Consider the following 14,485-nt stretch of genomic DNA (forward strand, 5'->3'; position numbering starts at 1 on the left):
CTACCTAACAGGGAATGTTATGAGGATATTCATCAAGGTTATCGATAGGTTCACAGAAGGTTCCACTGTAATGCTACAAAAATAAAGTTCTTGGAAAGTTCTAGAAACATGTGATGTAATAGCTAATGTTTTAGAGCGTTGTTTACGTAACGTTCCCAAGAAAATGTTCCAGCAATGTGTGATTTAAGAATGTTTTCCCTCACAGCCTTTTTCGAAAGTTACACAGAATGTTTCCAAGTTCGCCAAAAAAATTACATGTTCAGGTAACCTACAATGAGGTCTATATAATGTCAGTGTAATGTGAGAATGTTAAGAAGCCTTACATATAAACATTCTAAGAACTCCCAGAAAACTTTACAAATGTGATGTTCTGGGAACCAAAACCAACCTTCAGAAAACAGTGTGAGAACCTAAAATTGGGTGACATTAGTGCCACTAACAGTGAATCAGGAGCAGCAGGATCATGGCTGAGCTGAGGAGGAGAGACGCTGAGCTGGAGCAGCTTTCACACACAGCTCAAGACCAGAGAGGATTTCTTACAGTGTGAGTGCTTGCTCTTAAATATACTCTTTACTTCACTTTAATAAAAAAAAAATCATATCTCATAACTTCTATTCTACGCACAGTTTTTGTGTTTTTGAGCTTTTTTATATTGTCTTGGAGCTTTCGATTTGTGTTCCAAATTTATCTAAGTAATACAAGTATAACTTTTGGTCAAAGTACGCATATTTTAGAGTTAAAGTGCTATTTGTCTAAGCTGTTCATCAAATGATTTCCTGCATTCTATATTTTTGCATAATTCTGGGATCACGGCGCTACATGTGAACCTAAGCACAGAGAGCTGACCATTGGGCTCTTGGGTGCTCTGGGTGCAGGGTCAGGGACTTTTTAAAAATATGTAGGTACGTCACAATTTGTGGCCGTTTTGATCCTGAAAACCAGGAACAGAATGCTGAGGTGTGAGAGCCTTCAGAAAGGCCCATAATATTTTGACCCTTTTCTGTTTGCATTTTTAAGGCTGAGGCTTTCGATGAGGATGCATTTGTTTGCTATCTACTAGTGTGCGTCTGTTGAACTAAAGCTTACACACTCAAGCATCAATGAGTAACCATCCACCATTCAGCTGCTCTGTCGCCCTCCAATAAGGGATTGTAATTGGCTCCTCAAGCCGGAACTGTGAGTCAATGATCACATCATTGGTGGGCAGAAATCACCCAAATTCTACTTATAGAGGCAGTCAATGTCAACCAGTGCTTGTATTTCTTTGAGTACAGTTCCTCTGAAACGATCATAAACGCACATGCACATGAAACATTTTTTAAATCATGCTGTATCCTGATAACATCTGTGGAACGGTGGGCGCTTTAGATGGACCCGTCCTCATATTGAATCTTAACCTTCTCCTCCAGATTACTGTCACCTCACACTGGACCCCAACACAGCAAGTAACTGCCTCTCCCTGCCTGAGGGGAACAGAGAGGCTAACCGTAAGGGGCTCCAGCCCTATCCTGATCATCCAGAGAGATATGATAGCTTTGCTGCAGTGCTGTGCGAACAGGGCCTGTCTGGCTGTCAGTACTGGGAGGTGGATTGGAGTGGGGAAGACAGAGTTAATATAGCAATCACATATAAAGATATCGGCAGCAAAGGAGGGGTCCTGGGACATGATGACAAGTCCTGGAGACTGCGTTGCAGTGACACCAGCTGTAGTTTCTGGCACAACGATGAGGAAATTAAACTCCCTGCTCTCTCCTCCTCCAGAATAGGAGTGTACCTGGATCACAGGGCAGGAACTCTGTCCTTCTACAGTGTCTCTGACACAATGACCCTCCTGCCTCCAGACCACGTTCACTCAGCCCCTCTACCCTGGGTTTTGGCTTGGTGATGGAGGTCTATTTGTTTTAAAGAACCATGTCACAATTTGTTGGGTGTTCATTACTTTATTACCGAAGATGTCATGAATTCAATAAAATGTGCAAATAATTTATTACGTCCTGGTTTTTGTGTCTGGTTAGAAAGAGAACCTGATTGGTGAGGGCTATCAGGTAAGATAAACTGAACCTCACATAAACTTGTCTGATTTACCTGGGTATGTACGCCTGCTTTACCGGGGGAAATACCCCGGTTTACCTGGGTAAATACCTCGGCTGTGGTATAATTCTTTTTTTTAAAGATATTTTTTAGGCCTTTTTCAGCTTTATTGGACAGTATATAGTATAGAGAGACAGGAAGAATGGGAGCGAGAGAGAGGGGAAGACATGAGACAAATGTCAGACGGTCGGATTCGAACCGCCGACGTGGCGGCTCAATGAGCTTGCGGTCAGTGCTCTACAGGCTGCGCCCCCGAGACACCCCACAAATTGTTCATTTAATAATTTTATTAAATTATACCTGTGGTATAATTATTTCATGTGCAAGGCACTTACGCATGTTCTGTGAAGCGGATGTTATAGAGGAGTGATCGGGGAAGTGATTGAGGACAGTCTTGCTCGCTGAGTGGAAGACATAAAGACTTTAGCTAAATGCTACTTACCGACCGCGTGTCTTATTGCGTGTTTATAAACCAGAACACGACACTGCTATATTAAAGCCTGCCGTTTGTCACGTTACCCCTGAGTCCACACTTGTTCCCTCCTTCCTTTTGGCAAGCAACCCCAACTTATTTTCCCAGTTTTTTGCCAGCATATTTAACTTATTTTCTTCTTTTTAGCAGAGCAAAAAGACCTCTTCAACCTGTTCTTTCAGAAGGTACACAGTTTTGGTGTTAAATCAACCCTTGCTGCTGATTTAATGTTCCATATTTGACTCGTATACACTCTGTTACGGCCGAATTGACACCGGATATTTTACTGTAGGCCAAACGATTGGCTTAGCCTGAGTGGGCGATGAGCGGTACTGAGATGAAGATGAAATAGACAGCACATCCGGTGGGGTTTTGATGTTCTTAAAGAGATGGAGTATAACACCGCTTTTGGCACCTCATTAAGCAATTTGATAGTTTTACCTAGTTTTCTTTTTTTCTTAAAGAGATGGGGTGTATAGTTTTCTTTTTTGTTAGCTAGCCTATACAGGGGAGACTCTCAGACAAGTCGAATTGACGGACTGTCAAAGTGGAATTATGTTTGAAAATCAGTGGCTCGTTTCACGGAAGCGATTTGCGAGGATTTTCACTCTCAGATAGCAACATCAATAAAAACGCGTTTCACGAAAATGTACCCCTTGCGTTTCACGAAAATGCATATACAGAAATAGAGGCAAGTTCCATAAAGAATCTTCCCACCCTTCTGATACGTATGGAGTTCATGAAATAATGAATTGAGTTGTAACCTTCCTGACAGAAACCACTAACAGGAGCATGACCTTATCTCGTTTCAAGTATCCCCTGACGTTTCTTTTGTATAAGCTGTTTCTGCCTACGCCTCTTCTTTGGGATATAGTTAAGAAAAAGCAGCTCCGTATCATCGTCAGCTTTCTTGGGCTTGTCAGACAAAGCAATGGAATAAGCAAATCTTCCGTCCAGTTAAAGTGGCGACGTATTGTAAATACTGATTTCATTCAGTTTCACAAGCAGCAACACAGACGTCAAATGAAACGTCTATGTTGAGCTACTACTTGGTGCCACTGATAGTTTGCAAATTCCCATCATCAAGGCACCGAATAAGAACGAACAGACTTTTGTGTAGAAATGGGTAGGCCTCCAGGCTGTAAACATCGCCCAACAAGTTGTATGTGATGGCAGTTATAGAGTAGGCTAGGCTATTATCTACCGTGGTTAATCTGGGGGCACGATACTGTACATTTGGATTTGTGTCATCACTTTGCCATCGGCGATATTTCTGACGGATGGCTTCTTGCTGGGGGTTAGGTTTAATTTGAATGTTTGCAGGTCTCAGCTCGCATGTAGCAAATTGCGTGACGCACCCCATGCCCAACATTTCGACATCGCAGAAGCGGAATATGACTCCCTTTACGCGCATTTACAGAGAAACGGAACTTAACTCTGTCAATGTGAGCAGTGCAACAACAGAGGCCAATGTCTACGTAAATGGGTCTTCTCAGAAACACGAAATATATCCTGCTCTTTCTCACACACATTACTTGAAACTAGAGTTTCATTCTGAACTAAAAATACATCTCTAAGCTTTTGGAAGTAAGACAGAAGAGGCTGCTGTTTGTCATGGTCACACAGAGTGGTTTCCTTTAGACAAAATGCAGCATGAGACCAAGGGAACCAGAGTAAACAGAAAACACATTTTTTAAACTTTGTTGAGAGTTTTACCAGTGAGGAGGTTACTAATAGGTCAGAAGGCATACTCAATACTCAAACTCCCCTTGTCTCTCCTCCCATATCGCTGCTCATACCACAGAGAACACTGCACAACTATTGAGGCCTGAACATAAAACATTCAGGAAATTTCAACATGGCAATGAATGAAAAGATCAGCATTGAAATCCCAATTAGAAGTTGGCTAAAAATATTTGAATCTGTAATTGAACCAATTGCCCTATATGGCAGTGAAGTGTGGGGTCCACTTTCAAAGCAAGATTTTGCTCAATGGGACAAATACCCAACTGAAACCCTGCATGCAGAGTTTTGTAAGGACATCTTACAAGTAAAACGAAAAACAGCCAACAATGCATGCAGGGCAGAATTAGGACAATATCCATTATTAATAAAAATACAAAAGAGGGCAAAAACATTTTAAAAAAACAGTGACCCCCACTCATACCATTACAAAGCCCTGCAATGCCAAGAGCTGAGCCCAGAGAAGAGTCCCCTTAACCAGCTGGTCCTGAGGCTCAGTTCACTCATCCCCACTAACACCATCCAGCCCTGAGGCTCAGTCACTAACCCCCACTAACACCATCCAGCCCTGAGGCTCAGTCACTAACCCCCACTAACACCATCCAGCCCTGAGGCTCAGTCACTAACCCCCACTAACACCATCCAGCCCTGAGGCTCAGTCACTAACCCCCACTAACACCATCCAGCCCTGAGGCTCAGTCACTAACCCCCACTAACACCATCCAGCCCTGGGGCTCAGTCACTAACCCCCACTAACACCATCCAGCCCTGAGGCTCAGTCACTAACCCCCACTAACACCATCCAGCCCTGAGGCTCAGTCACTAACCCCCACTAACACCATCCAGCCCTGAGGCTCAGTCACTAACCCCCACTAACACATTAGCTCAGGCAGTAAGAGCAGTCGTCTGCCCGTCTCACACCGAAAGTTCTAAAAGGCCATTACATTTCATTTGTACATTTGTGCTTTTTACAAAAACATGCTTTACATAGTAGGAAAGAACAAACACCAGGACTGCAGCCCATAAATAGCAAACAGGTGAGGTAAAAAAACAAAACAAAAAATTTTTTTTTAACTCCCTTGTAGGGGGAAAAAAACTAGCTTTCAATCAACTTATATTTACACTTGGAAAAAACACATTGAGCGACACACGCCCTCTTTTACAAGTGTGCTGACTTTACAATTAAAACATAATACACTCAGTGAATATGTAGAGAAATAACAAAAAAAAGTGTTTAAACAATTAGTACAATACAGATCATTTATGAGTTCTCCAACACTGCGCAAGAGAATCCAGCGTTAAGATTATTTTTGTCAATTATTCCAGGTGGATGGAGCAATGTATCTAAAAGCGGGAGACATTGGCTCAGGCAGTAAGAGCAGTCGGCTGGCAGTTGGATCCCGCCCTGGGTGTGTCGAAGTGTCCCTGAGCAAAACAACCAACAGCCAAAGGCTCCTGACGAGGGAGCACCTGTATAAATGGGTGAATGAGAAGCGTACATTTCCAAGGTCTGTGTTCACACTGGGAACCTGTAGCACATGCCAATCCTGACTGAATGTTATGTGAATGCTCCAGCTCTCTGTGTAAGGGATTATGTGAGTTAGGGTGGTAAGACAGGGTGGTTTGACCTGAACCACACAGTGAAATCCAGAGAGATCTGAGACACACTAACCTGAACCACACAGCGGAATGTGTAGTTTTTATCAAACATATTCCAGCTGTGGATTGATTGACCTTCTCTTTAACAAATGTGGTCGACTTCTCTATAACAAAAGTAATAAAAAAATACACTCTGTTACGGCCGAATTAACACCGGATATTTTACTGAGGGCCCAAGCTGTGCAGGCCAAACGATTGGCTTAGCCTGAGTGGGCGATGAGCAGTAGTGAGATGAAGATGAAATAGACAGCACATCCGGTGGGGTTTTGATGTTCTTGAAGAGATGGAGTATAACACCGCTTTTGGCACCTCATTAAGCAATTTGATAGTTTAACATAGTTTTCTTTTTTGTTAGCTAGCCTATACAGGGGAGACTTGTGACTCTCAGACAAGTCGAATTGACGGACTGTCAAAGTGGAATTGTGTTTGAAAATCAGTGGCTCGTTTCACGAAAGCGATTCGCGAGGATTTTCACTCTCAGATTGCAACATCAATAAAAACGAGTTTCACGAAAATGTACCCCTTGCGAATCGGAAATAAAACTGCGACTGCAAATACAGCATTTCTTCTGATAGTGCTGAAATAGAGGCAAGTTCCATAAAGAATCTTCCCACCCTTCTGATACGTATGGAGTTCATGAAATAATGAATTGAGTTGTAACCTTCCTGACAGAAACCACTAACAGGAGCATGACCTTATCTCGTTTCAAGTATCCCCTGACGTTGGTTACTTACACTTTTTTTTCTTTTGTATAAGCTGTTTCTGCCTACGCCTCTTTGGCATATAGTTAAGAAAAAGCAGCTCCGTATCATCGTCAGCTTTCTTGGGCTTGTCAGAAGCAATGGAATAAGCAAATCCTCCGTCCAGTTAAAGTGACGACATATTGTAAATACTGATTTCATTCAGTTTCACAAGCAGCAACACAGACGTCAAATGAAACGTCTATGTTGAGCTACTACTTGGTGCCACTGATAGTTTACAAATTCCCATCATCAAGGCACCGAATAAGAACGAACAGACTTTTGTGTAGAAATGGGTAGGCTTCCACGCTGTAAACATCGCCCAACAAGTTGTATGTGATGGCAGTTATAGAGTAGGCTAGGCTATTATCTTCCGTGGTTAATCTGGGGGCACGATACTGTACATTTGGATTTGTGTCATCGCTTTGCCACCGGCGATATTTCTGACGGATGGCTTCTTGCTGGGGGTTAGGTTTAATTAGAATGTTTGCAGGTCTCAGCTCGCATGTAGCAAATTGCGTGACGCACCCCATGCCCAACATTTCGACATCGCAGAACCGGAATATTACTCCCTTTATTCGCATTTTCAGAGAAACGAAACTTAACTCTGTCAATGTGAGCAGTGCAACAACAGAGGCCAATGTCTACGTAAATGGGTCTTCTCAGAAACACGAAATCTATCCTGCTCTTTCTCACACACATTACTTGAAACTAGAGTTTCATTCTGAACTAAAAATACATCTCTAAGCTTTTGTAAGTAAGACAGAAGAGGCTGCTGTTTGTCATGGTCACACAGAGTGGTTTCCTTTAGACAAAATGCAGCATGAGACCAAAGGAACCAGAGTAAACAGAAAACACATTTTTTAAACTTTGTTGAGAGTTTTACCAGTGAGGAGGTTACTAATAGGTCAGAAGGCATACTCAATACTCAAACTCCCCTTGTCTCTCCTCCCATATCGCTGCTCATACCACAGAGAACACTGCACAACTATTGAGGCCTGAACATAAAACATTCAGGAAATTTCAACATGGCAATGAATGAACTGAAAGAGTAGGCATCCTATTCAATGAACAAAAGGATCAGCATTGAAATCTCAATTAGAAGTTGGCTAAAAATATTTTAGTCCACTTTCAAAGCAAGATTTTGCTCAATGGGGTGGCACAGATGGTGCAGTGGGTAGCACTGCCGCCTCACAGCAAGGAGGTCCTGGGTTCGAATCCCCGTCGGCCAGGGCCTCTCTGTGTGGAGTTTGCATGTTCTCCCCGTGTCTGCGTGGGTTTCCTCCGGGTACTCCGGTTTCCTCCCACAGTCCAAAGACATGCAGGTTAGGCTGATTGGAGAGTCTAAATTGCCCATAGGTGTCAGTGTGTGAGTGAATGGTGTGTGAGTGAATGGTGTGTGTGCCCTGCGATGGACTGGCGACCTGTCCAGGGTGTGTTCCTGCCTTTCGCCCAATGTATGCTGGGATAGGCTCCAGCGACCCTGTTCAGGATAAGCGGGTTCAGATAATGAATGGATGGATGGATGGAAGGTTAATCTGGGGGCACGATACTGTCCATTTGGATTTGTGTCATCGCTTTGCCATCAGCGATATTTCTGACGGATGGCTTCTTGGTGGTGGTTAGGTTTGTTGTTGAAATTATACATTTATGTGATTATTTTATTATTAATTGCTTATCCTTGATTGATCCGGATCATCCGTAATCATTAAAGTATTAGAATTTGCTTCGTGCTAATGAAAACTATTTTCTGTAACTATGTGAATTGAGATCTCTCTTCTTCATTCTGTGCCCTGTGATTTTCCAAGGCTACGGCCATAGAACAGTCGTATCTTGTTGGGAATGTTGGAGCCTGTGAACAAAAACATTCGACTTCGACACGAAGGTTACCCTGGGGAGCATCTCTCCCTGGAGACAGGGAGCTTGAAACAAGATGAGATGTACTGCGCAAACGTGCAGATTCTGCGTAGGCCCTACGTATCTGGAATGTTCCAACAACATATATCTGCATAACACAGATACCTCAAGGGGGGGGGAGATGAATAACATCTGTAGTAAGGAGAAGAGTGGTGGATTGCTTTTGAATATTGATCATTGGGAATATTAATCAAAGGGGCCGTACATTTGTTGCGCTCCGCACATACATATATCCAGACAAAGGAGAAAAACCTTGGTCCTTGTTTTTGCATGCAACTTGGACCCTATGCATAGTAAAGATTGGATTTATTTTACTATCTCTGTCTCTGAGTGTTTTTTTTTTACAGGAGTAGAATAAAATTCCAACCACAAGGTTTAATTCGAATGTTCGCAGGTCTCAACTCGCATGTAGCAAATTGTTGCAATTACAAATGTTCTGGTTTTAATATCTTTATTTGTTTGGCTTGCAATGAGAAAACACAAAAAAGAATTGACAAAAATCCAAATCAGATATAATTTTACACCTAAATCAAAAAAGGGCCGGACAAAAGTATTGGCACCCTCAACTTAATATTTGGTAGCACAGCCTTTAGAAAAAAAAATTGAAAACAATCGCTTCCTGTAACCATCAATGAGTTTCCTACACCTCTACTGGAATTTTGGACCACTCTTCTTTTGCCAACTGCTCCAGGTCACTCAGATTTGAAGGGCTTTTTTTAAATCTCTCCACAGATGTTCTATGGGATTCAGATCTGGACTCATTGCTGGCCACTTCAGAACTCTCCAGCGCTTTCCCTCAAACCATTTCTGAGTGCTTTGAAGTGTGCTTTGGGTCATTGTCCTGCTGGAAGACCCATGACCTGTGACGGAGACCCAGCTTTCTGACACTGGGCCCTACATTGCACTCCAAAATTCTTTGGTAGTCTTCAGATTTCATGATGCCATGCACACAGTCAAGGAGTCCAGTGCCAGAGGCAGCAAAGCAACCCCAAAACATCCTGGAACCTCCACCATATTTGACTGTAGGGACTGTGTTCTTTTCTTTAAAGGCCTCATTGTGTTTTCTGGAAACATTGCGTTGATATCCTTTACCAAAAAGCTCTACTTTAGTCTCATCTGTCCACAAGACGTTCTCCCAAAAGGTTTTGGCAAACTCCATTGTGGACAGATGAGACTGATGGTTCCTGATTGATGGTTACAGGAAACGATTGTTTTCCGTTATTTTTTCTAAAGGCTGTCATCATTAATATTAAGTTGAAGGTGCCAATACTTTTGTCTGGCCCTTTTTTGATTTAGGTGTAAAATGATATCTGATTTGGATTTTTGTCTATTCTTTTTTGTGTTTTTTCATTGCAAGCCAAACAAATAAAGATATTAAAACCAAAACATTTGTAATTGCAACAATTTTCTGGGAGAAACTGAGCATTATCTGACAGAATTGCAGGGGTGCCAATACTTTTGTCCATGACTATATATACGCAGTATTTGGACAAGTAGAAAAGACTGAAGAGAAGACAAAGCAACCGGAGCAACCCCAAACTAAACTGCTAGTGATCAAACTGAAGATAATCATTTAATCACATAACCCAATAGCATTTCGCACAGTTCAATTGATAAACCGTGTTCCACACCATGGAAGTGAAACCAGGACAAATGCCGTTAACTGCGGAATCACACAAAAACAAACAATTTACGCATTTGCTGAACGATACCCCAAACGGGGGCCTGCTGAATGTCTGCTCTCTCTACATTCCCTTCCCCCTCTCAGCCTGGCGTCAGTCCAACACCACTCCTCCTGCAGCTGTGGGCAGAACCAGGGAGTCCCTCCCACTCCCCCTGTGTCACACAGTTTCAGAGAAAACAAAACTGATTTTGAGGTATTTCAGAGAAACAAAACTTAACTCTGCCTTAAATAGCAGAGATCAGGAGAAGGCTGAAGTGAGTCGGACTGAAGGACTTCTGGAGCGACTGGAGCAGGAGATTGCTGAGCTGAGGAGGAGAGACGCTGAGCTGAAGCAGCTTTCACACACAGAGGATCACATCCATTTCCTCCAGGTAACATCATTGGCTCTCTGACAGTCTGCACTATGTACATTGTACATACATGGTGAGGTGTGTTCCTCATTTACAAAGATCTGCTCCTGGCATCTGCACAGGAACCTGTACTGACACTGTTCTCTGTCTGTCTGTGTGTCTGTCTGCAGAGCTGTCAGTCTCTCTGTGCCCCTCCTGGACCTGGAGACTTACCCAGCATCACTGTCAGACCACACGTCTCTTTTAAGGCTGTGAGGAAATCTGTCTCTGCCTCTGAGCGGAAAGAGGAAATGGAGGAAGTTTGGAACGCTTTGAAACTGCTCACAATGGATGAATCAGGTTGTTCCATTTAACAGAGCACAATCCTTTTTTAGTTATATAGTGTATATCTGAAATCTTTTTCAGTGTCAACATTATGGCAGGTAAATGGCAGGCATTTATATAGCGCCTTTATCCAAAGCGCTGTACAATTAATGCTTCTCATTCACCCATTCATACACACACTCACACACCGACGGCGATTGGCTGCCATGCAAGGCCCCGACCAGTTCGTCAGGAGCATTTGGGGGTTAGGTGTCTTGCTCAGGGACTCTTCGACACAGCCCGGGTGGGGGATCGAACCAGCAACCCTCCGACTGCCAGACGACTGCTCTTACTGCCTGAGCCATGTCGCCCCATCATCCCCCATCCTCCCATTTCTCTCTTATCTTCTCTCTCATCTTATACATGTTTCTTTATGTCCCGTTCTCTCTCTCTTTGTGTCCCTGCAGTGAAAGAAATCCATATTGTGGAGCTCAGGACCAGAGAGGATTTCTTAAAGTGTGAGTGCTCGCTCTTAAATGGACTCTTTACTTCACTTTAATAACAAACAAAAAAATCATATCTCATAACTTCTATTCCACAGTTTTTGTGTTTTTGAGCTTTTTTATATCGTCTTGGAGCTTTCGATTTGTGTTCCATATTTATCCATTTGGTCAAGTAAGCATATTTTAGAGTTAAAGTGCTGTTTGTCTAAGCTTTGTCTAAGTGCCTGTATTTCTTTGAGTGCATTTCTTCTGAAACGATCATAAACGCACATTAAAAATTATTGAAATCATGCTGCACCCTGATAACATCTGTGGAAAGGTGGGCGCTTTAGATGGACCCGTCCTCATATTGAATCTTAACCTTCTCCTCCAGATTACTGTCACCTCACACTGGACCCCAACACAGCAAGTAACTGCCTCTCCCTGCCTGAGGGGAACAGAGAGGCTAACCGTATGAGGGAACTCCAGTCCTATCCTGATTGTCCAGAGAGATTTGCTAAGATGGCTGCAGTGCTGTGCGAACAGGGCCTGTCTGGCTGTCATTACTGGGAGGTGGATTGGAGTGGGAAAGGCAGAGTTAATATAGCAGTCGCATATGAAGATATCGACAGAAAAGCAGGGGCCCTGGGACATGATGACAAGTCCTGGAGACTGCGTTGCAGTGACACCAGCTGTGGTTTCTGGCACAACAATGAGGAAACTGAACTCCCTGATTCCCCCTCCTCCAGAATAGGAGTGTACCTGGATCACAAGGCAGGGATTCTGTCCTTCTACAGCGTCGCTGGCACAATGACCCGCCTGCACAGAATCGAGACCAAATTCACTCAGCCCCTCTACCCTGGGTTTTGGCTTGATGAAAACTGTTCTGTAAAACTGGTTGATCTGGAATCAGAGCCAGAGAAGAAGGCACTGCAGCCAGATAAAAAGGAGAAGTAAATGAACCAATAAAGTTCTGATTGTTTTGCTTGTAACCTGCAAGAGTGATATACATTCATTTTTAAAATTATCTGCTTATTTGCTCCTTTACACTGAGTGGTGACACAACTTAGAATATAAATCATATCCGGTATATCATAGCATCTAATCATCTTATATCTCTCTATATATTTTTTCTTTTTCATTTTTTTGAAAGAACCATGTAACAATTTGTTGGGTGTTCATTACTTTATAACTGAAGATGTTTTGAATTCAATAAAATGTGCAAATCATTTATTACGTCCTGGTTTTTGTGTCTGGTTAGAAAGAGAACCTGATTGGTGAGGGGTATCAGGTAAGATAAACTGAACTTCACATAAACCTCCCAAATACTGCTTTACCTGGGTATGTACACCTGCTTTACGGGGGGAAATACCCCGCTTTACCTGGGTAAATACCCCGGCTGTGGTATAATTCTTTAATGTGCAAGGCACTTACGTATGTTCTGTGAAGCGGATGTTGTAGAGGAGTGATCGGGGAAGTGATTTAGGACAGTCTTGCTTGCTGAGTGGAAGACATAAAGACTTTAGCTAATTGCTACTTCCCATCATCAAGGCACCGACTAAGAACGAACAGACTTTTGTGTAGAAATGGGTAGGCCTCCAGGCTGTAAACATCGCCCAAAAAGTTGTATGTGATGGCAGTTACAGAGTAGGCTAGGCTATTATCTTCCGTGGTTAATCTGGGGGCACGATACTGTACATTTGGATTTGTGTCATCACTTTGCCACCTGTGATATTTCTGACGGATGGCTTCTTGGTGGCGGTTAGGTTTAATTAGAATGTTTGCAGGTCTCAGCTCGCATGTTGAAAATTGCGTGAAGCGCCACGCCAACATTTCGACATTGCAGAACCGGAATATTACTCCCTTTATTCGCATTTACAGAGAAACGGAACTTAACTCTGTCAATGTGAGCAGTGCAATAACAGAGGCCAATGTCTCCGTAAATGGGTCTTCTCAGAAACACGAAATATATTCTGCTCTTTCTTACACACATTACTTGAAACTAGAGTTTCATTCTGAACTAAAAATACATCTCTAAGCTTTTGGAAGTAAGACAGAAGAGGCTGCTGTTTGTCATGGTCACACAGAGTGGTTTCCTTTAGACAAAATGCAGCATGAGACCAAAGGAACCAGAGTAAACAGAAAACACATTTTTTAAACTTTGTTGAGAGTTTTACCAGTGAGGAGGTTACTAATAGGTCAGAAGGCATACTCAATACTCAGACTCCCCTTGTCTCTCCTCCCATATCGCTGCTCATACCACAGAGAACACTGCACAACTATTGAGGCCTGAACATAAAACATTCAGGAAATTTCAACATGGCAATGAATGAACTGAAAGAGTAGGCATCCTATTCCATGAAGAAAAGGATCAGCATTGAAATCTCAATTAGAAGTTGGCTAAAAATATTTGAATCTGTAATTGAACCAATTGCCCTATATGGCAGTGAAGTGTGGGGTCCACTTTCAAAGCAAGATTTTGCTCAATGGGACAAATACCCAACTGAAACCCTGCATGCAGAGTTTTGTAAGGACATCTTACAAGTAAAACGAAAAACAGCCAACAATGCATGCAGGGCAGAATTAGGACAATATCCATTATTAATAAAAATACAAAAGAGGGCAAAAACATTTTAAAAAACAGCGACCCCCCCACTCATACCATTACAAAGCCCTGCAATGCCAAGAGCTGAGCCCAGAGAAGAGTCCCCACAACCAGCTGGTCCTGAGGCTCAGTCACTAACCCCCACTAACACCATCCAGCCCTGAGGCTCAGTCACTAACCCCCACTAACACCATCCAGCCCTGAGGCTCAGTCACTAACCCCCACTAACACCATCCAGCCCTGAGGCTCAGTCACTAACCCCCACTAACACCATCCAGCCCTGGGGCTCAGTCACTAACCCCCACTAACACCATCCAGCCCTGGGGCTCAGTCACTAACCCCCACTAACACCATCCAGCCCTGAGGCTCAGTCACTAACCCCCACTAACACCATCCAGCCCTGAGGCTCAGTCACTAACCCCCACTAACACCATCCAGC

General features: G+C 43.1%; 1 protein-coding gene across 1 annotated transcript; it reads left to right on the forward strand.

Annotated features, from left to right (window-relative positions):
- The first annotated feature begins 10,513 nt into the window (after positions 1-10,513).
- LOC133126284 (tripartite motif-containing protein 16-like) lies at positions 10,514-12,672 on the forward strand. The gene is made up of 4 exons (XM_061238324.1): positions 10,514-10,677; positions 10,827-10,995; positions 11,427-11,477; positions 11,836-12,672. The coding sequence occupies exons 2-4, from the start codon at positions 10,947-10,949 to the stop codon at positions 12,396-12,398; spliced, it is 663 nt and encodes a 220-aa protein (XP_061094308.1). The 5' UTR covers positions 10,514-10,677; positions 10,827-10,946; the 3' UTR covers positions 12,399-12,672.
- The last annotated feature ends 1,813 nt before the right edge of the window (positions 12,673-14,485 follow it).

The sequence above is a fragment of the Conger conger genome, chromosome 4 (assembly GCF_963514075.1).
Source record: "Conger conger chromosome 4, fConCon1.1, whole genome shotgun sequence".
Lineage (NCBI taxonomy): Eukaryota > Metazoa > Chordata > Actinopteri > Anguilliformes > Congridae > Conger > Conger conger.